This window comes from Chaetura pelagica, unplaced genomic scaffold (genome assembly GCF_000747805.2).
Source record: "Chaetura pelagica isolate M959 unplaced genomic scaffold, ChaPel_1.0 scaffold70, whole genome shotgun sequence".
Taxonomy (NCBI): Eukaryota; Metazoa; Chordata; class Aves; order Apodiformes; family Apodidae; genus Chaetura; species Chaetura pelagica.
This window is the reverse complement of record NW_009952265.1, coordinates 3,630,597-3,656,532: the sequence shown is the minus strand read 5'-3', so window position 1 is coordinate 3,656,532 and position 25,936 is coordinate 3,630,597. Positions and strand designations below refer to the sequence as shown.

At 34.9% G+C, this 25,936-nt stretch overlaps 2 protein-coding genes across 2 annotated transcripts in view; one reads left to right on the top strand and one right to left on the bottom strand.

Moving 5' to 3' along the window:
- Window positions 1-12,482, top strand: part of RYR3 (ryanodine receptor 3) — a 191,404-nt gene extending 178,922 nt beyond the window's left edge. Inside the window, exons 95-104 of the mRNA XM_010007742.1 lie at window positions 2,024-2,066; window positions 2,631-2,758; window positions 3,610-3,670; window positions 5,408-5,554; window positions 7,458-7,592; window positions 8,864-9,020; window positions 10,114-10,178; window positions 10,288-10,388; window positions 11,526-11,577; window positions 12,387-12,482. Of these exons, the coding sequence (XP_010006044.1) occupies window positions 2,024-2,066; window positions 2,631-2,758; window positions 3,610-3,670; window positions 5,408-5,554; window positions 7,458-7,592; window positions 8,864-9,020; window positions 10,114-10,178; window positions 10,288-10,388; window positions 11,526-11,577; window positions 12,387-12,482 (985 nt within the window). The remainder of the gene's footprint in view (window positions 1-2,023; window positions 2,067-2,630; window positions 2,759-3,609; window positions 3,671-5,407; window positions 5,555-7,457; window positions 7,593-8,863; window positions 9,021-10,113; window positions 10,179-10,287; window positions 10,389-11,525; window positions 11,578-12,386) is intronic.
- Window positions 12,483-13,746: 1,264 nt separating this feature from the next.
- AVEN (apoptosis, caspase activation inhibitor) overlaps window positions 13,747-25,936 on the bottom strand; it is an 85,648-nt gene continuing 73,458 nt past the window's right edge. Inside the window, exons 3-6 of the mRNA XM_010007740.1 lie at window positions 20,404-20,474; window positions 16,910-17,005; window positions 15,092-15,446; window positions 13,747-13,865 (exon numbers count right to left, since the gene is read on the bottom strand). Coding sequence (XP_010006042.1) covers window positions 13,747-13,865; window positions 15,092-15,446; window positions 16,910-17,005; window positions 20,404-20,474 — 641 coding nt within the window. The remainder of the gene's footprint in view (window positions 13,866-15,091; window positions 15,447-16,909; window positions 17,006-20,403; window positions 20,475-25,936) is intronic.

Below are 25,936 nucleotides of genomic sequence, written 5' to 3'. Positions count from 1 at the left end.
TTTCCCTAATAGTATATAATTGAAGGGCAGCAACAGAAAGCTGGAACAGAACAAAGTTATTTTCATGTCAATCACAAAGTAGTTGTGGCTAATATGTACAGGCATAAGTAAGCATTTGATAAAAACAAGCAAGAAAAAAAAAAAAGTTAATTAGGAAACTGGAGAGCTTGCTTAATTTTCAACCTGCTTCTTTAACTATTGATAGCAAGCTATCTAGGCATCCAGTAAGTTTATCCTCAGCAAAAACAAGCATGAATTAATGAGATATGTTGTCAGCTTATCCCAAGGGACATGCTTTTCTCAGCATGTTGCATTATCTACTGAAGTTGAACAAAAGTTTACACCTAATTAAAGCAGAATGATCCTTCTTTTTGATGTTAACTGACTGTTGAGGTTTAGTGCTGGTATTGTGCCATCAGGAGAACAACTGCTGGAGTGTACCCAGTGCTGTGTATATACTGAAACATGCTTTCTGTAAGTGGGGAAAAAAAAAAGTAATTAAAAAGACAAAATATGTACCTTGATAAATGCAGCACCATTAGATATTTATGGTAAAAGGGGTAGGAACAAGCTGGCTATATTAGAGATATACTTTGCTTGAAAGTCTGAGACATTAAGGTAATAAATTATATAAAGCATTGGACCAGAATACACTATCTGAGTCACTGGAACCATTTGCCTTTATATGGAGTAATTTTATTCAGAATTTACTTTTCAAAATGAAAAATAAAAAATTTACTGTTTAAGAGTAATTGGAAAGTTTACCTCACATTCTGCAGCACAGTGTTCTGGAATTTCATTCTTCTGATGTTGTTACTTTATTTTACCAATACTGTCTAAGTTTAAGCAGTTGTTTTTCTTTTTTACCTTCCTGCATAGTTGCTCAACTCAATGTTACTTCCAGGAAAGAGGGAGAGAAAAACCTTACATTTTATATTGTTTCCTGCTAACTAGCCTTCCTTGATATATACAGTAAAACCCTCAGAATGAGAAATTCCTGGACACTGATATTCATAAGACTGTTCCAGCACAGTATTTTTCTATTATCCATTTGAGGATCAGGGAAACATCACTGATAAGAGAGAACATTATTATTTTTTCTTGCAGGTCAAAGCTGATGTATTTCCTAGTGACTGTTGCAAGACCTCCCCCTGAATAAAACTCGTTGCTTATTGAAGCATCATGGTTGCTCACTACTCTCAAAAAAGCAGGGAATTTTCAATAAAAGATCCCCTGACATCTCTTCAATATTTAAAATTTACTGCTTAATTTCTTTCACTTTTGTATACAAAAAGGCATTTCTTTTAATTACTGCTATGGGCATGATTGCTCAGAGCCACATGATACAAAATGTTCCTTAGTTGACCTGTCTTGCAGGTTTAGAATTAGAAATGGCTTTTACCTTGCCTTGTTCCAGGATGTCCTATCCAGTGACAACAGTATGACACACTTGAGAACACAATTGCCACTAACTCCCATTTTTTGCCAAATAATATTTGCAATTTTTAAGGTTTTAAAAAATGTTTCTAATTTTAATTTTGTGTTGGCAAATTGAACACTGGTTCCCATGTGTTAAGTGTCTGTTTGAAATGTAATCCGGTGAACTTAAAAATTCTTTATGCTACAAGACTCTTGATTTTCCTCTGAGAATCATTGTCTGTATTCATTTTATGGCTAGGAGCAATAATGTCTTTATTTAGGAGATAAATGACATTACAGTGACTAACCTGCTATAATTTTTAGGCTCATTAGGTGATATCTTTATGTAGCCAATCATATTTGTGGATGTGAAAAAGAAAGGGAAGCGGGGAAGAATATGATATTGCAGTGAACAGTGATTAATAACAGCTGTTGTCCGCAGCAAAAGAAATTGTTCTTAAAATTTGAAAAGCAGTGAGTGAGTGAATGAAATTGTACTAGAATCTGCAGTGATAAGGAACATGGTATTTTCTTGGTTTTGGTTGTTTGTTTCTTTCCTCTAACAAGCTAAATAACTTGAAATATCTTTGCCTTATCTATGTAGGTCCTTTCCTAACAATTACTGGGACAAATTTGTAAAACGGAAGGTAAGCTTTTCATATTTCTATTAGGTTGGTCATAGCAATAATCTACTATTGAGTTAATTCAGATACCTATGTGTATTACACTTCTGTACACATAAATAAACAGATAATTAAGAACTCAGATTTCTTTTATGGAACTCAGTGTTGTGATAAAAGTCTTGGTGAACAGGCAGCTGCAGCGTAGGTGGGTGGAGGGAGGAAGCCAGAAGGCTGTGGTTTCCGTCTGAGACTCAGGCATTCGAAATAACTTTGTGCTGTCGATCAGCATGCAGGTCTAATTTACACTCACTGACATCTTTAGGATACAAAGCCCCCTCAACCCCCTAAAAAAAGAAAAACATGCCAGCTTAAATGATGGCAAATTACACATAAGCTTTCAGATAATATCCTTTAATGCTTCTAATGTTCTTTTTTATGCTCTCCCTACCTGGCCTCCTGAGAGTTCTGACTGTTCTAGTAGCGTTAATTGCAAAAGACTCGTGTTTTTTTTAATCTCTGGCAATTACTGTAGGGTGAATGTCACCAAGGTCTTTCTCTGAGCAAAAGCTTCTCATCTTCTATATTTAGGTTATTAACAAGTATGGAGACTTATATGGAGCAGAGCGCATAGCAGAACTTTTGGGTTTGGACAAAAGTGCTCTTGATTTTAGTCCAGTGGAAGAGAGCGAACCAGAAGAGGCATCTCTTGTATCATGGTATGACTTCTCAGTTCATGGACAAATTACGTGCTGGCATAGCTTCACCATCAAAGATAAAAATGGATTTCATACTGAAACAGTAGCAACGCTTTCCTTGGCATAGAAAATTCAGATGGAGAATTCTTCCTAGTGTGGAAGTAAAATAGAAAAACTTTTTGTTTGTTCTAAAGCATACTTACTCTTGTGTTACAAAATCAAGAAAAAAAACAAAACATCACACAGTTGATGCTGACTGATACAGTTAAACACGTTTTTATTTTACACAATAATCAATCCAGCATTTAAAAGTTAATTCAGTGTTACAAAGAGTTAGTTTATAAACCAAAGGACAGAAAATGTATTTATAACAAATACCTAGATGCCAGGTATCTAGGAAAATGTCAGACTTTTCCCTAACTTAATCCATCAATGAAGATGAGAATTTGAAAGTATCCAGTACCAAAATGATTTAGGCTTCAGTTTGGATTCCTCAATACATAGAGCACACAAGGATTTCTAATGGCTAATAAAATATTCAGAATCTTGCAGAAGGCAAAACACCTCTTGAATTGAAGCAATTCAGGCTCCACATTTCACACTTCAAACAAACGTAATATCTGTGAGTGTGGAATCAGACTGGAAATTATCACTCATACTGAAATTGTTACTCCAGTTTCAATAGTTTAAAAATTGCATAGGTGCTCAGAATAAATGAATACTCTCTGAGTACTTACCTCACACTAAAAATAAAGAGCTAATGTCTACCACCACCTTCAGCAAACTAATGTGAGGTAGCAAACCTAGATATTGTTACAGAATTCAATACTTTATTTTTACATTTATGCATTTAAAAATTGTGTATTTCCCAGGCTAAGCTCCATTGATACAAAGTACCACATCTGGAAGCTTGGAGTTGTCTTCACTGATAATGTGAGTATACTCATCTAGAAGAATATGCTTTAATTTACTCTACATGTTATTGTATGTTTCCCACCATCTGCTTGTATTTTAAACAAACACACAAATAATACTGCATTACAGAGGCATTTAAAAATAGGGGGTTTTCTGTCTTTTGTTGTAGCAAATTGCTTTTATTTATGCTTTATGTTTTAATTTATCTTAGAATTATATTTTTTATTCTGAAGGGAAATATTTACCTGCTCACCATTATTAAGTCAGCATTTCAGAAGTATGTACCTGATACGTTAATTTAACTCTGTATAAATCAATCTAGAAACCAAAATTTCTCTTCTAAAATCAAATACAGTTTACAGGAAGTCTTGTATTCTTGAATCTGTTTCACTGAATCATAGAATAGTTTGGGTTAGAAAATAGCTTGAAGATCATCTAGTTCTAACCTCCCCACCTCAGACTAGGCAAGCTTGCTCAAAGTCCCATCCAACCAGGCCTTGAACATTTCCAGGGAGGGCACAACCACAACTTCCCTGGGCAACCTGTGCCAGTGTCTTGCCACCCTCACAGTGAAGAATTTCTTCCCAATATCTAATCCACATCTACCTTCTTTCAGTTTGAAATTGTTACCCTTCATTCTATCACTACAAGCCCTTGTAAAAAGTGCCTCCCCAGCTTTCCTGTAGCCCCTTCAAGTACTGAAAGGCCACTATGAGGTCTCCTTGGAAACTCCTGTTCTTGAGGCTGAACAGCCCCAACTCTCTCTTCATGGGAGAGGTGCTCCAACCCTCTGATCATCTTCACGGCCCTCCTCTGGACTAGCTCCAAGAGCTTCATGTCCTTCTTGTGTTTGGGTCTCTATAACTGAACACAGTACTCCAGGTGGGGTCTCACAAGAGCAGAGCAGAGGGGGATAATCACATCCCTCGACCTGCTGGTCACGCAGCTTTTGATGCAGGCCAGGACATGGTTGGCTTTCTGGGCTGCCAGCACTTATTGCTAGCTCATGGTGAATTTCTCAACTAACACCCCAAGTCCTTTGCCTTGGGTCTGTTCTCATGTTTGACATGGTTGGTTAATCTTTTCTTTCATACCTTCTCCTTTAAAAGGACTACAAATATATTAACTTTTTTGTTTTTTTTTTGTGAATCTTCTTTTTGCATCCCCTTGAGCACTCCAAAACAAACAAGAAAGCAAGGGTGAATCTAGTCAACATGTATAAATTCATTGTGCACTAAAAGCTCATTGAGCCATTGTTCTTCAATAACAGCTTTCAAGTCAAAGTGGCTTCTGGTTCAATGCTTATTAAAAGAATAAGCTGTATTAGGTGTCTTAGGCTTTCTAGGTGCTCTGATTGATTTGGTCTGAGGCAGAGTAAAGTGTCTCAAGAGTAATACAATGCATTTTCTCTCCTCCAGAATTACTATTAAAATTTAGTATGTAACAAGCTCCCCAACCAAAAAAGTTTTATGGCAAGGGATTTTGATGTTAATACCATGTATACTGAAAACTGCATTCAATATGTAGAGATAGAGGTCTCATTACCATAACCAAGCAGTATACACTCTTTAAACCAACAGAGTAAGACAGTATTTTCAAACATGTGAGGTGTTACATTCAGATTGTGATTCAAATCCAATAATGATAATATTACTTCATTTTGCAACTTCAGTGACTAAAAGAAAGCTATATTCTGGATCCAGTATTGCACCTTAGCACCTGCTAATATTCTGCCATTTTTCACTGTCTCTGCAGTCATTTTTATACTTAGCTTGGTACACGACTATGTCTATCCTTGGACACTACAACAACTTCTTCTTTGCTGCTCATCTGCTAGATATTGCTATGGGTTTCAAGACATTGCGAACCATTTTGTCTTCAGTCACTCACAATGGCAAACAGGTTAGTGCTACATGCAAAGGTTTGAAAATGAATGGATTTTGTAACAGTACTGGAGAAAATCATGTGGTACCTGGGAAATACTGGAGAACACTCCATTTTGAAAATGATTGGATTAAATAGATCCCATTGTGTCTTCTGCAGCACATTTAAAACATGTTAAATCCTATGAAATTATAATAATCTATACCCACAGAGTGCTGATAGCTAAACAAGTTTTGAACATAATAGAAAAATGCATCATTTTAGAAAATTACAGTAATATTAATTATGACTGAACCAGCTCCTTCTCTGTGCTTAACAACTTTAACTCAGTGGTAATAACTAATAATTATTCACAATCTCTCCTTAGTTACAGCAGTAATAATGATCTGGGTGCTGAGATTTCAATACTTAGCTGGTAAGAATCTGCTTATAGGTGTGGACATTCTGCACTGTGGAATATATTTATATGTCACTTGGTCATGCAAAAAATCACATTAATAAAATCTACTTCCAAAACTAATTTTTGAAACTTATACAGGGAATTATTCTCTGATCTCTAAAGGCTCTGTGTTTCTAGCTAGCATACCAAAAACCCCAATCTTTTCACTAACACACTCTTAACTTACATTTAAGAAATCTAGCAAAAATTCCCCCAAATTTAATTTCAAATATACACAATTCCATTCCTTCTCAAAAGCAATAATATACATTCTAAACCCTGTTAGACTTGTCAAAACATTTTACACGACACAATGTTTTGGAAGAGGCATAAGAATAATTATTTCTTTCAGCAGAAATTGACCAATGTAAGTTTCTTCCCAGATCAGGAAAGGAAGTTTCTAAAATAGTACATGTGAGCATGTTTTCAGAATCATTGCACAAACAAATTATATTCCTCTGTTTGTCTCCTTCATTTTCCTCCAGGATGACCAAAGTCATATTACTTTTAATTTGATGATTGATATATGTTCTTTTCTGTTCTTTTTCCTAAATCTAATACTCAAATCTCAGTATAATTGACCAGGCTGTTTAAAGACTGCAGCTTTTACTGTATATACTTAACAAGCAAAGATTAGTTTTTCTAATCCTGTTGCTTTTCTTGCTAGTAGATATGAGCACTGATAGCTGCAGAATTTTCAGTTGAAATGTTCACTTTAGAAGTCTACTTACATATCTGAAGGAAGTGGTAAACTGATCATCAGCTTGTTGTTCAATACTCTTCCAATTATTTTAAAATAGTACTACAAATTGTTGCAATTTTTACAATATGTAGCCTTCAGTACCTCCTCTCCAGTGCTGCATCTTTGATTGCCAACTCCAACAAAGAATATAATCTATTCTCTTATACTGCTAAATTTTTAACTAAGGAATTATTTTTTTTTGCTTAAAGCAGGACCTGAAAATTAGTTACTCTTTGATTATCTAAAAGATTGTCTATTCACTTTATTGATGGCTTTGCTAACCATCTTAGGAACAGAAAATAGACTATGAAAAGACATAGTAAGTTGCAGCTGAAATTATATGTCAAATTAACTACACAGGTTTATTCTTTATCATTCAATTTTCATTGTATATGCAGTTTTCCAAGTTACTAGAATTTAACTTTTAAATTAAATAGTGGAAACATTGCTTCAGTGATATATAGTTTGTATGCATATAGCTTAGAAAGATGGAAACAACTTGTTTCTTTAAACAATTTTTCCCTTTGATTTTCACATGAGAGCAGATAAAGTTACACTTCTATGCTGATCCAAGCAATAGGGAGACCTCTAAACTATCTTTACTGCTTATCTTCACTTTCCTTTTTGGGAAAGCCACAATATGATACATTTCCAACACTTAAGGCAACACACTGAGCTAGGATATCTCTTCTGACAGAATGAAACTGAAACCTATTTTCATGTCATGTTTCCATACACAGCTTGTGCTTACTGTAGGACTCCTTGCTGTAGTAGTGTATCTTTACACTGTTGTGGCGTTCAACTTCTTCCGCAAGTTCTACAACAAAAGTGAAGATGAAGATGAACCAGACATGAAATGTGATGACATGATGACGGTAACTAAAACATCACTAGCATGCTTCAAAATTTATCCTGAATTTTCAAATGTATATTTAAGATAAAATTATAAGCAAGGAGGGATGTTTTTGTTGCTAAATTAATGGGAGTGTTCAGCTTGGTGTATGTCATTTTGAAAAAGTAAATGGTCTTGAAATTCCCTCCACATTCTCTAGTGGCCTAAACTCAATAGTAGATAGATGACACTCACCAGTACAGGCAGATATTCTGGATTTTTCTCTCCTAAATACTGTGGTATATTGTTTGCTGCAATTCTTTCACACATAAGGATGGCAAACCATTAAAGTATACAGAATAAATTTCATTACACACTGGTCAGGCTTGCAAAAAGAAGCCATACTGTTGCAGCAGAAATAAACCAAATTTCTTCCCAATGTTTGCAAGTATGCAAGGTCTTCCTCTCTTTATTTACATTATATGAAGCATAAGATGTTATAAGCACTAGTTATAAAAGGCTGCTCCAAACTGCTTAGAATTAGTAATTTAGCCCATAAAGTAAGAAGTCAAGGAGTTGAGAAGGGGGAAATTCAAACTTATTATAGGTGATAATCTAATGCTACTAATTGAATTTCTCATTTCCACCTGGTGCTACAGAATGTTATTTATGTCATATTAAAAGATACTCTACAGACATATATTATGGTTTTCTTACTGTATACAGAAAACTGCCAAAAATCCAGGTATTAAAAATGTAATTTCTGAGATAATAATAATAATTTACAATATACTAAACCTACATCTAGTATTGCAAAATAAAATTACCCAGAAACCACCTATACACAGCTAGATCTACCTGTTGTGGATATGCCACTATTTATTTTATGGCAATATTTGCCAACATTTCTAAATTCTAATAAATACTCTGCCTACTCAGAGCAAGCTAGAACCTTAGGAATGAATACAAGGGGTAGATTATAGTTGAGTACAGTTACAAATACAGGAAAATTTGGCCCCCAAATGGTCTTAGTCTGTAAGTAACACCTAGGGAGTGAGGAGAAGGTAACAGCTGAGGCTAATTCCCTCTCTTAGTAAGTGTACTTGAAGATGTAATCACATCAGTTAGGATAGTAACAGAGTTTTGGTGCAGTGTGTGTGATACATGGGTAATGATACTATGTGTTCTTTGTTACTATAACTTGTGAAGAGAATTAGCACAGCAGAATCATCAAAAAAACACAACAACCAAACAAAAAACCCAAACAGAATTATTCATGGTGAATATGTTTGCAATTTTCCTTTCTTTTTTTAGTGTTACCTGTTCCACATGTATGTGGGTGTAAGAGCTGGTGGTGGCATTGGAGATGAAATTGAGGATCCCGCTGGAGACCCTTATGAAATGTATCGAATTGTCTTTGACATTACATTTTTCTTCTTTGTCATTGTTATCCTACTGGCCATTATTCAAGGTACTTCACTTACCTCAGTACAGACTGTTAGAATTTAATTTACTTAAGTTCTGCAATGTATTTAACAATATTAGTGTTTGAGATAAATTTAGCAGTATTGCTATGCAGACTTCTAAGCAGATAAAATAATTAATTCTGAAAGTATTAATTTTCTGCTTATTTAATAGACAATGCATTGTCCCAAGCACTACACAAAGACAAGACATAAGAAACATAACTTACCTGGGTTACAGTGTTTATGAACACTTGACAACCATGCAGCAATGATGGAGCTTGTGCAGGACCACTGTTCCTCCTATAATAACCATTTAACCTCGAAGAGCCTTACTGTAGACACTCTTTACCCCTTGTCTGGAACCACCATAGCTGGCCGGGGAATGGAGACTTTCCACTTGAAAAGGGGAAATGACATGGAGAATGTTATAATGGCCACACACCCAATTTCTCCTTTCTTTAGACAATGATTTGAAGTTTTAATGGTTTTACCATTGTAGTTTACAGAGAATGAGACCTCTCTTCAATGACTGTCACAACACTTGTTGTATAAACTGAACTAAGGCTGTTAGGAAAAAACACTATTTTAGGACAATCTGGTAGCAAAGAAAAAAATACATCTACACTGAGAAAAAGTGATAAATGTCACAGTCCCCAGAATGATCCAAGTCTATTATCAATATGGTGAAAGTGGAGGAATAATGCTTCAAATGTGAAGCAGTATCACAAACTGGCCAGGGGGCCTATGCAAGGAGAGTTGTCTGTGGAACAAATCTTGGATACAAGAGTTCCATGAGAAGGACAATGAAAATTAAATTATGGGAACAAAAGAGCTGAGATTATGGAAGCTTAAACTGACCAAAATAAAAGCCTTTCCAGTCTCAAGATTGTACTTCTACGTAACAGGAACTCTTACTGCCAGGAGTGCAGCACAAACTAATGTTAGATATGAGAAAACTGATACAGATTGTTAACTCGAATTGTTCAACCTACACATAAGTATGCTAAGCTCCAAAGACAGTGGAAGATGTCTGAGACAGTACTTGAAATACGAATATTGCTAAATACTAAAGTGTAGCTACTTTTCCTTTTGAATTAGGTCTGATTATTGATGCCTTTGGTGAATTAAGAGACCAGCAAGAACAAGTGAGAGAAGATATGGAGGTATGACTAAGCACACTGTATTTTTCATTACTCTTATTCATCTAGATTGTTACCAGCTAAAATTGTCTTTGGGTTAAAATGAATTTGTAACCACAACTTGTGTTTCCAGACCAAATGTTTTATTTGTGGAATTGGCAATGACTATTTTGACACAACCCCACATGGCTTTGAAACACATACTTTGCAAGAACACAACTTGGCAAACTATCTGTAAGTATATCTTACTACTGGAATTATGATAAAGAGACCTTTCTCCTTCAGAGTAATTTAGGTGCACGCCTTGCTGACAATCCTAAAACAGAATTCTGTAGAACTGAGGAAAATCTCCATTCCTTTCTGGTCCTCCCTTCTCTATTCTACACTGCTGGTTACCTTTACTGCTCACCTTACCCTAGTTACCTCAGTGGAATGACACCTAAAGGTATACCAACTCCTTACTCCTCTGGAAGGAAACCCAGATATGTGGAATGGTAAAGAACAACAGTTTAATAAGTTGGTTTAGCTTGGAAGTTTTGACTGGGGGCTTGGTAATGTTGATGGGCCCATTGAAAATTAGCCTCAATTTAACAAAAAGAAAATCCAAACCCAAACATCAAACCAGCCAACCAACCAACCAAACACAGTATTTCTGGAAGATTCTTGAAAGATAAAACACAAAAAGATAGTGTAAAAGTCTGATCCTATAGTTGTTTAGTGACAGTGCAGCTTTCCGAAACCTTGAAGCAATCAGGAGTCATACGTGTTCAGACTATTGCCTAAACTCCCAAGGCAGTGATCTCCTACTTTCATTAGTAGAATTAGCTTCATTAGCAAATACAGAGCAGCCCATAAAGCATATTTTAAAAGCTAGTTTTGTGACTGACCAAGAGCTGTGTTACATATAAACAAACCATTGTTAGTACTCTACAGCCTCCCTAATTAGTTCAAGGTCCCTGCACCTGAGTGAGCATAGGTATCTGAAATAGGCTCAGCTTATGAGCTGTATGGCCCGTGTTTGGAAATCTTGGTGTAGCTGAGCATGTGCCACAGTTCTAACTTCTTGCATAGTAGCCACAGTGACTTCTTGCAAGGCAAGATGTTGGACCGTATGTATATAGGAGTCGGCATATGCCTAATTCAGGTATTGCTCCTAGCACTGAACCATGTTTTTCCACTTCTACAGATTTCACATCTGTTAGCATTCCACAGAAGTGCTGAAAATAGAATTTTCTCCTTTAACATAAGCACTTTAGATGTCTAGCAATATTACTGCTGGTTGGAATAATCTCCTTCACATGCTCTCTAAGGAGAGCTTAGGCACAGATGTCATGTTGTCTGCATTAATACCCATTCATGAATTTGTTTCAGGTTCTTTTTAATGTATCTCATTAACAAGGATGAAACGGAGCACACTGGCCAGGTGAGTAGGAAGTAAAATCTAATTTGTTTTCTTAAGATTATCTCCCAAAGTTATCTTCTCCTGCCTTGTAGCTCTGTACCACCAGGTGGGACTAATGAACCACCAAGGAGTGAAGAGGATCCCCCACTCCACAAGAGTGTTCTGAGACAGAAAGAAAAGGAAGGGTTAAAAAAAGGGAAGGAGGTGCACTGCAGCAGTGTGCTATTCTACCCAGCACTGAACTCTGTCAGAAGTTAGTTACTAGTAATCTTACTGTCAACTCTGAAGTGAAAACCTGAAACATGCCAGTTGCGGTTTATTCCCAAAAGATTAAGAAGCCTAAGCGACAATATTTGTAGCCTAAATCCATATATATGTGTGTGTATATAGATATGGATGTCTGTATGTATGTTTAGTGTTGCCTTAAATGTAAGTAAGAAAATAAATAGGATTTAATTATATCTTATCTCACATAAGCAGCTGTTATGCAAATACAACAAAAGTACCTTACATTTAAATATTTTTTCAAGCAAAGTAAAGCACATTTTATAGAGAGAGAGATTGTGTACAGGTTTGGTGTGGTATAAGTAGACTGATTAATTTACATTTACACAGTTTTTCTAACAGAGCTTAGATCTTAGTAGTACTGAACAGAGAAAAGCACAGAACAGTAGTTTCACAGAATGTTCTTGAGTTACAATCTTTGAGTTTCAATGTCTTCACAGTTCTACACCACAGTAATAGGCACAGTACCTGGTTATAGTTACAAGTTTATCTAGAGCACTAACTGCACCCTGTATGTTAAAATATATACTCCTTTTCGTTTTCAGGAGTCATTTGTTTGGAAGATGTACCAAGAAAGATGCTGGGATTTTTTCCCAGCAGGGGACTGCTTCCGGAAACAGTATGAGGATCAACTTGGCTAGTATCACAAAGGAGATTATTTATTCATGAACTATTAAGATCCAGTATACAAAAAAAACCCTTATTTTCTTTTCATGGTGTAATTTCACAGCTTGTATTTGCTTTCAATGTCTTTAAACTTCAAGACATATATAAAATTTGACACTATTTCATAGGCTTTTTGTATCTACCACCTATGAAACTGGTCTTTTGTTAGAATTTTAATTAAAAAAAAAAAAAAAGCCAGATTAATTTAAGCCTTCCGGTTCAATCATGGTCTGATGTTATAACAACTTTTTAAGCATATCATTAACCAAGTGTTTGGCAGTACAGTTGAAAGGGCTAAAAGGTGTCTTACTTGCACAACATTTGACATTTAAGAACTTGAAGATCAGAGGCCACGCCTCCAAAAAAATATTTTAACTAAATGCTGTCCAGTTTTTCCCCTAGTAGTTGCTAGTGAATGTATTAAGATACAGCTTGAAAAGCTTTAAGCAGTTAAAAAGAAAACATTTTCAAACACTTTGTCAACCTTGAAACATTAAGTGCCTTAAAATCTCTGTAGTCATAGCTATGCAAACTTTTTGTTAGTGTTCTAGACGAACAGATCCATTAACTGTATTGCTTTTCTGTCTTTCTGTATCAAATTGCACTTGAAGTTTGTTTATACACTACCTTCAATAACAGCTTATTAGATGCTGCTGTTAAAAAGACATACACTGTATCAAAATGAATACAATTTAACTCTTAGGCCAAAATAAAACAACAAATGCTCTTTGGTCACCGGCAAGTAGAAGCTGCTAGGATTACGCATTTTTTTCTTCTAATAAAAAGTGCCCACTGCAATAAAGTATTATAAACCAAATAGTAGCTCTGCTGTCTTCTCTCTCTTATTTTCCTACAACATGGAAACGTGGCATAAGGATGGTGATTAAAAACACAGGTATTCATTGCTCATTCATAACTTTATTTTAAGGACTACATAGAGCAAGTACAAGCTGAAAGAACTGGTCTCTTAGTGTGTTGCAGACTGCATCTTCAGCAAAGAAAATCCTAATTTCAACAGAAATTCTGGACAGTTCCAAGAATATTAGTCTTAGACAATTTTCAATCACATCTAAATGAATTTTGGTTGCACAGAATTTTAAGTGCCAGTGGAGAAAACCAGGCTTTTGGCATATTGAATGAAGTGAAAGAAATAAAGGAAATAACAAGGAGATAAAGAAAAATCCAACTTTCTGCTTAATATTTGCTGTATTAAATTAGTCACACAAGAAAATCTGAGCTTCAGGAAATCATGCTGTCCAGCCAGTCTTCAAGCTCTTCCTCAGTAACATTTTTAGATGTACTTTGCTGTTGTTGTGATGATGTGTTATTCTCTTCAGGAATATCTAGTTTTAAAACATCTAGAAAAGTGAAAAGAGCAGACTTGAAAATCTGGAAGTAATTCCGTACCAGCAATTTGTCCTGGATAATTTATGTTTTAATGTGCAAATGATTCTGTTTAAACACAATCTCTTTCTTGAAGAACAGCAAGTCATATTCCAAAAACAGTAGCAACAATTTAAAAAAAAATAATTAAAAATGAGGCAACTTAGTAAGATCAACCAATGCACCATGGCTGCCATCTCATTCAAGGGGGGCAGGGCCTGCCCTGCAGCAGGCAGATTGTAAGTGTTCCCTGACTGAGATCCACTGGCAGTCCTGCCCGGTGCAGTTTGCTGTAGGAGAGGAGCAGGAGGCTACAGCAGCAGATCACCCTGCACGATTATTACAGCACGATATGATTCCATATTCTGATGGCATTGTGTTCTAAAAGGAAGTAACACCCTTTGCTTTGGAGTGCAAAGCATGACACACCATTGGAATGAAAGAGAATTGCAAGACTGTCTTCAGTGACAGGGCTTTTTTTTTTTTTTTTTTTGTAGTGCTCGTGGTAGCATCTTAAATGTTCAACAAGCTTTGACCTAATTTTTAACATAGCAAGAATATCATACACACAAAAATCAGAGATGCTAAAAATTCTTTTACATCATTGTGGACTGCAGAGCAGTAGTAAACCATCTCCATGAAAACCAACAATATAACAGTATAACTTCCAGGAATGCAAACACGAGGAAAAGTTTGCTGATTTTTTCAAAATATTAAAAATTTTGTATATGATTTGTTTCCATACTAAATTTTGTAAAATCACTGCTAATAAAGTTTGAAAAAAGCATTTACAATGAGCCATTGAAAACAGCTGTCAATTCTTCTTTGTACTAGTAGCACAGTGAACTATGAGCTGATAATGTTACCTAAAAACATTTAATTTCCTTCCTCTCACTAAAATTCTCTAACAATAGGGTTTGGGTTTTTTAAAATTTTTGCTGAATCATAAGACCAATGCTGCTTTGCAGGAGAACTTCTCTTAATGCTTAAACTGAACTGACAATGGTGCAACTTCAGTTCAGTGGGAAGTTAAAATTGAAAAGAAACAGGTCAGAATATAGCCCCAGATGAATGAAATGTGCTATGACAAAGATGACAACAGCAGTACTGTTGGCTGAGTAATCTAGAATTCAAAAACACCACCAAAACAGAGAGCAATGGAAAATAAGTAAGGGCATGCTGAAGTAAAGAGAAATCTTACCATTTTCCTTACAATCCATTTTCAAATCTTTCTCAGTTGCTGTGTTTTGGGATAATGCATCTGTCACTGGTCTGGTTTCTGTATCAATGGGAGCATCTAGATTTAGGAGAATATCTAATTCTTCATCCAAACGGTCAGTCTCTTGCTTTGATAGTGGATGAGCTCTCTGAAATGGTTCTGCTGCACTTGCCCCAGGACCATTTTTATGTCCAGGCTCTGATGGAGCAACAGAATCACCAACGGGATGGGAAACAAGCACTGTTTCACTTTGAGAATGTCGGAACAGAAGGTCTCTCTTCTTGCCATCTTCAATAAATTTAGATTTCATCTGTGGGAGCTCTGCAGGTGTTGATGCCTAAGAGTACAAGAAAGGACTTGAGGCTTTTTATTGATTAACTCCATTTTTGCTGTTCTGCCTAGTTTAGATTGTAATTCATGCATCCTACATTTGATCACACAAGAAGGTAGAATGAATTTCAGCAGAGTAGAATTCAGAAGTAAACATAAAGTTATCTTGACAGTACTTTTACAGTAGCAACAACAAAATAGAAACTCTTCTCCTTCATTAGTATGAGGTTGCATGCTAAATCAGCAAGTTCTACTGTTTCACAAATACCTCCTGGAGAGTGACTTTTCTTTAATTCTTCTGTAATGAAATCCCATCAATACTCTGAATTTTGGAATGAAGTCAGAATTTTGCTAGAAACATTATCCCATGTTAGACTTTCCTTCCAAAATCCCAGTCTTCAAAACAAGACCATACATAAAGGTCACTGAAAATAATTTAGCAAAAGTTACAGCATATAGCTATATCGTTAGAAAAATTAAATGAAATTACAAAACATTATCAACTAGTGAAACAAGAAATGGTGACTTATTATTTAACCATGGAATGCAGATTCTGCTTTTACCAGGATGCCATGGCATTAAAATTTAAGACTGCAGCATATGTGATGACCACAGTACCAGTCAGAATGACAAGACAAAGATTAAATGTTGTAACACACACTTCATAACCCTGATAAAAGTTTAAGACTGTGACTAGAACTCTTAATAAGAAATTTGTATTTGAAATTAACATCCATTTGCAGATTCCCTTCTACATCACATCTGCAGACACATCTGAGCTCCCTTAAGGAAAAGCATATTTGTGTCAGTCACAGAAGTACTTCATGCAATTCCAATGAGAGTAAAATTTCTTCTGTAAGCGTCATGTTTCTTTTTCCTTGTTGAGCAGATGTAATGTTTTAAAGAATTTAAGTCTATTTCTTTTTCACAGCCTGAAGAAACATTTTTTACTAGTATTATGTTATTTGGGGGTTTTTTAACTAGAGCATAAATGACATTTTCTTGACCTGTCTGATTGACAGTTCTACCTGCTCTAAAACAGATGTAAGTTTTATTTATGGAATAAACATGTATGTTGATATTACCTCTGTATAAGAGTGAATTACAAAATAATTAACATGAAATAGAGTGAAAGAACTTTCAAAATTTTGGTGCAAGCTTTTAACAGCTGCTAACAAGAGAAGCAAATACAAAAACAGTGCAGACATTCTATGTTAAACACACTGATACCTGCCTTCAAGTCTAACGTGCTGCACATCAGAGCAATTTGTTTTAAGCCAACAAAGCATTAGAAGTGCTGATAGAGGGTATCCTGCATAACACGCCATTTGACATGCCAGTCTCAATAAATGTATTTACTTACAAAATACATTCTAGCTATGTTTGAAGACCAAGTTCAAAGTAATCACTCTTGCATAGATTGTTTCACTAAAAATGTTTGCATTTTCTTGTGAAAATTCACAGCATTACCTGCACAAGTTCAGCAGCTACATTCAGCCGCAGGTGCAGAGGCAATTCCTGAAGTGCCTGGACCAAAGACTGGCAGTCAACAGAAAGTGCAGATAACTGAAAGACAATTCAACACAGAGTACAACTGTGTTAAAAAAGAAATAATTAACTAATATTGACCTTAATCTATTACAATCCCCTGTTTCAAACCTAAGGAATACAGGAATTCGTAGTTTTAAATTACACGTGTACGAAGTAGTTTGGCTGAATTACCATATAAACACCCACAATGCAGATAATAAATTTAAGGCTTCAAAACAAGGTAAAAATTGCATGCTCCTGCAGCAATGCCTTGAAAATCCAAAGTAGGAAATAGTTCTGTGAATTGACAATGTCATAAGAGGTTTTTCAACTCCATAATCTTTTAAAACAGTGAAGCTCTCTATGCAGTGGGAATCAACAATCTTTAAGGAGTTGCTACTATTTTCCAAGCAATCAAACCATGCAGCTTCTGTGTATCTCTACTGTTTTTAGTGCCTAAACAACATAGCCCTTTTTCTACTTCCTCATCTTTTAAAATGTTGTTTCAACGCTTACAAAAGCAACAAGCTACAGTTACATACACTTTAAAAATTATATTCTAAAATTATCAAGGCCAGGTCAGATGGGGCTTTGAGCAATCTGGTCTAATGGGAGGTGTCCCTGCCTATGGCAGGGGGGTTGGAACTAGATTATCTTCAAGGCCCCTTCCAACCCAAAACATTCTATGATTCAATATATTCTGCTGCTGCCTAGTTGACTAAAAGGTAAATAAGTCACTTTTTAATGTGACAGATAATGACATTTCCTTTTCTCTTGGGCTTTTTTTTTTTTTTCTCCTCTGTAAACTATTAAAAGAAAAATACACAAAATGGACCAGCAAAATTTGATGTTTTTGCAGAACACTCTGCTTATTGGTAGACAGATTTTGAGCTCACAGTACAGCAGAATATTGTGAGCATGTTCATCACTCATGAGAAAGATCATTTGATATCCACTACATATTTAAAAATCTGACAATAAGTTCAGTATATACTCTAATTTTCATGGAAACAGAAAAGCTGCTTCTAAATCTAGCTTAAAGAGATAAAAAGTTGACCCTGTCAATGTAGTATAGACACAGAAATTTAGAAGTCCAAATACGCATAAGTTAGGAGAGACTGTTTTGTGCCCTGTTGTAAGAGATTGGTCAAAGGAACTCACATTACTCCCAAAAGCTAGTCAAGAGGATGGCTTTTGACACCTGCACAAATAGCCAGAATGAACATCTAAAATATGTGTTCCAACAGCATTTTTACAAAATTAAAATAAAATTTAAAAAAGGTTTAATAATTTTCTGTATCTAAATTCTGGTTCTGGTATCCAGTAATGAGAGTACCAAGGACCAAACGACCTAAATATCTGATGGTGAGAATTTTTCTTCTTTACAAACAACTTTAATTTTCAAAGATGATTCACTGATACAAGTAACCTCAAAAAGTCTTCAACAAGCAATTCTAGTTGCCCTGCAATGAATTAGAACTTCATAAAAGCCAGTTCTTTTGACAGATATTGAAGATCAAATATGGCTTCTGCACATTTGCAAAGGACAAGGGAACAGTATGAATCTGGTAACAAAAAACTGTAAAATGTCAAGTAGCCATGAATAACATTTAAGTGCATTTGGGAAGAGCTACATATTCTTGAAAAAAGATTAATGTGAATAAACATTGTGAATTAAGGTGAAAATGGACACAGGAGAGGAAGAAAGGCTGAGACTGAAGGAAAAGAGGAATCTGGAGAAATAACATAATGGAAGAAGGAATTTAACGTCCAAGTAGAGATTTCACTCAAAGTGGTGTTTGAATAAACAAACAAAGACACCAAAGCAGTATTGAATAAATTACAAGCACTTCATGGCACATGCAGTTAACTGTTCAAGAAAATAAGTAGAGGCATACTTTGTTGCCAAAATTGCCATTTTTTACTGAAAAATCCAAATGACTGTTTTGATTTTTTAATTGCAGGCCATGTTCAGAAACATTTTTATTGCATTTTTATCAATAAACCATAAAGAAAATACAGATCTACCTTTTTTTAACAAGGATTTATAATATTAATAATAAACAGAAAATCTGCCATTGTTGATTTCACTGTTACATTTCCGTTCCACATTTGAAACTGATGCTTTGCCATTGCTTTCTATAAATATTACAGAATGAGAAATATCTAGTCATTCTGCAACTATTTTTGTGCCTTTTCTGCTTTATTCTGTTCCACATTCATCACTTCAGTTTGCAGTTCTCTAATCTTGTACACAATGTATAGACACACAAAGAACTAGAAACAGGTGAGCTAAGAAGCAAAAGCAAGAAATCTAGGATGAAAATTAGACCTATATCCTGCTTTTGGGGAAAAGAAAGATGGGCCAGAAACAAAAAGAAGATAACAGTCTGAAGATCAGAGACCACGTGAAAAGTTAGATACTGCTGTGAAACCATCTGGACTAGGTTTCCAGTCCAAAAAAGAAATCAAAGGATGGGTAATGGTGACTACTGCAGTAAACTACTGCAGACTGACATAACAGTGAAAGACAGGAAACAATTTGAAACAACAAATTTGGATGGGGCAGGACATTGTGAGATATTCTTGGCAATGTGCTGCTTCACTTTACTCACAATGGCTTTAGCCATTCAGAATTTAATTAATGCGTTGAAATCACCTAAATGCTGTAGTGACAATGAGGAAGAAATTAATATTCTGGATACTGACATTTTGCACACCGAGAGATGGAGAAACTGATGAGAAAAATATACAGTCATTGAAAGACTATCCCACTGAACAAACATATGACGGTTTAAACAAATGCTGCTTTTGGTTTTATTTCCTCATTTAAATTTGATTTTGCAGTGTTAATGTACCTTTAAATATCACTTCTCAGGGAATAATTGCTATTGATATTTTAAGAAATAAATAAGAAACTTTTAGGAAATAAATAACATGTATGTTTCAAGAAACACTCAAGCAGTTTTGCAGCAATTTTAAGAAAAGCTTCGAAGATAAAAGTAATAATCCATAACCTTGTTGGTCCCATAGTAATTTTGGAGGTGAAATTTCAACCAACATATTAATATACTCACATAGTCATTTTAATAAACTTGTTTTCTTTTGAATACATGTGAAAAAGCAAAGCTGACTTGATATGTCAGTAAAACAAAGTGATAGCCCCTTATTTTCTTTCACTGGATGGATTTGCTTATTCTATACTTACAATACTAGTTAACCTAGCCTGCTGCTTTGATTAGTCTTCAACAGAAAAAAAAAAAAGAAAAAAAAGGAAAAAACCCAAGAGCCTCCAGTATCAGAGACAAACTAAAAAAATAAAAACCAAAACAGAATAAAGAGTGATGTTATTGTGTTAAACAATTTGCTTCTGAAAGCACAACAGCCTAGGTATTCTGTACCAGGCGATTATCCAAACAAACCAATTCTCTTACCTGCTTATGGCATATGATTTCTTTATCCCACTCCTTCTCATCAGCAAATCGGAACTGTGCAAAGGAATCTCCTACAGAAAAATAACTTAAAAAATTATTATTTTTAAAATAACAAGCTCTCTCTAAAGTTCCCAACTGTACAGAAGTAAATTTGGTCAATCAATAAACATGATGTCTTGAGCAAATCTGCATATAAATTTTAATGTCTAATTTGGACAACACACTAGGAACATGTACAGTATTCTCAGTGTATTTTTTATGAACAGCTTTGAATGTGCTGTAGATAGACCTCTTATCAACACACAAATCTCTCTTAAAATAGATTATAAATGTCATAAAAATCACTTTTACAGGCCAGGTAAAGACCTCTTGCCTGGTAGCTAAATTCTCCAGACTCACTCTTCCTTGAACTAGCTCCTACTCTATCTAGCACATCATAAAAAAAAAAGGCACTGAACCCTGAACTCCAATGCATATGCACAAGGGACTCAACTAAAAGAAACCTTAAATAGGGCTGATCATGCTATGCACGTAACCTTAGTTATAGGATCTTTTAATCTCCTACCATATTTCCTCAAGACAGTAGGAACTTCCTCTTGCAGTTGGGGATGTTGAGTTATTATTTTGTTTTAGATGCAATATTTCTATTGCAGTACCACGCTGGGTCACAAAAGACAGTCCTATAAATTTATTCACTGAAAAAAGAATGTTCCAGGAACTCAAAAGAATTAGTAAGGTATGGGAGAGAGGCAACATGAAACATTAAGATTGGGAGATGATGACTAAAGTTCTAGAGTAACAGAAAACAAAGATTTGCTGATGCAGAATATGGGACATACGCCTTTTTACTCCATGAAGTTTGAGAACAAATAGCTGTTTCAGGAGCTCTATCAGGAAAAAAAACCAACCTGTTGAATTATTGCGGGAAGGACATGAAATCTGATTGCAAGAATTGCAGATCACCTAAAAGTTGCTAGGATTTAGTCCAGCAGTTGAGAAGCAACAGCTCATTTTTTTCCAATCTCTCATAGAGAATGGATGTCATAGAGGAAGTTTTCAATGGCATTCTGAACAACTGAACATCTGACTTCCATTTGGCTTTCAGTATCTTGGCTGTCATTCATATTTTTGATAATTCCAGAACCAAGCTCTTAATCCTACATAATAAAATCTGAAAATACTATGTGCTTCCTCAAAACTGGCTTATTTTTCATTGTCTGCCTGTCTCATAACACAGGGGAGTTCAGACTTAAGCAATTTTATGCAATAGTACCACAACCATTAGCCCCCTTCTGTTTTGCAAACAGAATGAATAAGCAACAAATCGACGTATTTCTTTGCCAAATGATTAAAAAAGGGAGACCTAACCATCTCCCAGATGGAATGTAAAAGTTATTTGCCATTAATTTTTTATTTTGTTTTTACTATCTAAAGTGCATTTCCAAGTCATTGCAATTTATGTATATTCAATGAATATGCAATGTACTTGTATATGAACCACACTATGTACCTGGCATGTCCATCATAGTCATCTTCAGAACAATTTCAGTAAGAAAGTGACCTTCTCAGCTAATTTTTTATATAGATATTCATGACCATTACCATGTCCAGCTGGAATTTGCATGTCCCTGTTTTCATGAGGTTCATCCAACATTGTTGAGCATTATTGGGCTGACACACAACCTTGCCTAATTAACTAGGCTTTGGTTTACATTCAATGCCTCCAGATACTGCTATTCTGAACACAACTAGTGACAAATAGTACAAGTGCAAATAATTAAAATTAAGCACTGAAATTGATATTTAGATATCTAAGGAGAAGAAGCCTAATTTTATACATGTTTAGTTCATGTAATTCCCAAACATCAGATTCCATGTCGGCTAGACATGCTCGGTACAGAAAATTAAGATCTGGTTTTTATGTATCGATCTGCAGATGCAAAAACTTCACACGAGCACTCACAGTTGGCTAAGTTCTAACAAAGGTGTCTTCCTCTTCATTGCACACAGCATAACAGTAAATAAACCACCCAGAAGTAATAACTAATGCAGAAAATTAAAGAAATCCAAATGCACTCATGATTTTAAAATGGGTACAAAAATGCACAAATTAATGTTTTAACAACTTATATTTTACAGGCTCAGTTTAGTTCCATCTGTAAAGAAGTTTTATTGAAAAATTATTAAACCAAGCATCCTCAAAGTCTTAATACTATTTTAAAAAAGGCACAAGCATTTTCTTACAGTATGCCCTAAACTCCTTCAGTTATTTCTCATGCTACAAGTTATTTCTCTTGTGTCAAAGAGAAAATAGTTCCCTCTGCTCTTACAAAGAATAAAATTAAACCAAAGATTAGTCAAATGCGTTCAGGATCTGCAAATGACCAGATGTAAATCAGCTAAACAAACCTACTTCATCAGGAAAACCCACTGGGATCAAGAACTGGTTTATGATTCTCCAAAGTTATTACCAACCAAAGTTGGTAATAACAGATCCTAAATTTGATATTGTATTGCTGAATAACAGGGTATGGCTTAAACTGTAGTTTAACTGAGCTCTTTAAATAGGTTAACAAAGCTTGCCTTTCAAATGGATAAGCAATAACTACAATTCACAGTAGCACATTTAATGCAAATTAGGTTAATGAGAATGTTGGTCTAACCACTTATCTTTTCACAAATTCCTTTACACTGAAATTAACTTCCTTTTATGTCATGAATACTAATCAAATGTCTTGCAATGACTCCGAGTTCCTTCCTATGTAAGAAAATACTTTTCTTCATGTGAATACTTTTTGTGTTACTTACAAGTATGACTTGGCCTTCAAATACAGAATAGCTAAAAATAATGCATTCAAGTAAAACACAACATCTTTGGTAGCATTCATAATACGCCTCAATATTCTATTTTGTATAAAATGTAACTTTATTATGAAAGAACAGCACATCTAAACTACCATGCTTTCTTACCATTTGAATACATTTTGGAGTAAAATCAATTCAGTTAACTAGAATACATGTTTCATAGTCTTATCAGCCCAGTTATTTCTTCATACAAATATTCATTGAATAGCAAAATCATACCTATAATCTGTAATAAATATTTTCCAATCTGCAAAATTATGAGTCTAAAAGTTTTTAAAAAATTAAGAAAAATGGTTCTCAGTAGGAAAACTGACATATCAGTTGAATTATTTTTTTCATTTTAACTCTCTAATTCATTAAAAACCGAAGACACAAAACATTATTGAAGACAGAGGAAAATATTCTATAATCTTAAGAGATTTTCAAATTGGAGGGGGGGAACAAACAATGCAACAGGATGCTTCTAAGACTGTTGTGACTGTAAAGAAGCACTAAGACTCCAAACCCATTTTTTAAACCAGAATTTACCTTCTCCCAAGTAAGTACCAATGATTTTTTAGAAACATACCTGGGGTTTCCCAGTCTTTGCTCATCTCCCATTTATTTTATTTTGGGAATGTAAGCCTCTGTCTACAAGTCTGTTTAGTCAGCTAAATAATTTGCAATAAGTTTATGATGGCAGAATGCAACTGAACCAAATAAACCACAACAGAAAGGTAGAGTTTAGTTACATTTGGGAAATTAACAGTGAGACCTAAAATATCTCAAAAAGCACTCTCTATCTACTACAGTAGTCAAAGCCCTTGCTGAGTTACTAAAATGAGAAGATTCTCTCCAAATAAAGTCCATTTTTTAAATAGATTTTAAGCAATTTTCCAAGTTTAACTCACAAGAGATCCCTTTCTCTATATATGAACCCCAGCTCAGCACTATTTATGAACGATATATCAAAACAAGCTACCTGCCTGTTCCACCAGTCTTCTTCATGGATTGCAATAATACAGGAGGAAACAAGTGCTATTTTTCAGGTGAACCAAATCCTCAAATCTCACACTTTTTTGCAGGGAAAATGAACTGAATGGTAATGTTTAGGCATGAATGATGCTCGAAATCTTATCCAACATCAATTGTTCATGTAAGACTGACCAATTCTCTTCAGGAGTCGAGGGGAAGACAAGCAACATATTATTTGCCTTTTAATAGTCCAAGACTTTATGTAGAAGGTCCAAGAGAAGACAGAAATCTATAGAAGAAAAGGTGGGCAAGTACTGAGTCACGAATTTTGAGCTAGCTTACAAGCACAGAGAGAAAACTAAAGCTTACCAGTCTTATGGGATTAATTTGGTGCAAGCAAATCTTTCCCAAACTGGAGGAAAAAGCATGAGGAAGAACTCCTATCCTTCCATGGTATGACTTGCTCCAACTAGAAGATTTTGAACACAACATGGCACCAGCAAGAACCACAGACTGAGAGCTTTGGAACCTCACTGGAATAGAAAATGTCTTTTCTCTTTACACAGTGTTTCTACATAGGGCAATTTATATCTATTTTAGATATAGATGGATATTTTTATAAATGTTATATATATAAATTGTCTATCTACAATTAATTGTCATTTAATATAAAAATATCCTTGGAGAAATACTATTGAGGATTATTTTTTTTTATAAGACACCTAATGGTTTTCCTTTTTTCTTCTGCAAAGGAGACTTCCACGTATACATATATACAGACTCATATTAAATACTCTTCCAACACTAGGAAATGTATGTTCTGCAAAGGTTTTATATTAATAATTTTATACACATCATACACAGATAATCATCCAGATATGATAATTTTCCCACTATGAGGCAGCATATAATACTGAGAGACACACTTCTGGAAGACAAAACTTCCAAAGACTCTTCATGGCAGTTCTAATAACATCACAGATTTCTATTTCTGCTTTTTTAATTTCTCTACTTTGGAAGGGTACAGACTGTAACTATTATCTTTTACTATGACTAAGGCTGCAATGTGCTACTTATGCAATTTGCCACGAGCATAGATTGAGTAATAGCAATTTTCAGAATGTAAGAATACAAAAACAACAGATAAAGACCCTGTGAGAACTCAGTATCTATTAACTTTCCTCAGATACCATTAAGATCAGTAATATTGAAAGTAACTGCAAAGTCTGTCTTTTATCAAGAACATGACAGGTATTTCCAAACAACGCCTTCACCACAAAAACTTTATCACAACTTGCATTTTTCCCTGGTTCTGCTACTCACCAAGAGGTTGCAGATCTGTGTATTACAAACTCCAGAAGACTTATGCAACACCTCAGCATAAAAATTCAAACTACCAGCAGAATACTTATCTCAATGAAAATATTTGAAATAATACTCTTCTACTGTTACCAGAAGAAGTTCTAGAGCTCTATGCAAACATACTGAAGTCAAGGATTTTTGTAGCCTGCACTGCAAACTATAAAGCATATTTGTAACCAGATTCAAAAAGAACAATATTCTAAATTAATTCCCTACTACTAATCCCTTGTAATAGTCACAATTTACAAAAATAAATATATTAATCTGAATAACAAGCAGGATCATCTGATCAAGGCTAAATCATGTCCTCAAAATTGAAAACATGTCACAGAATCAACAACTGCCTAAAAGT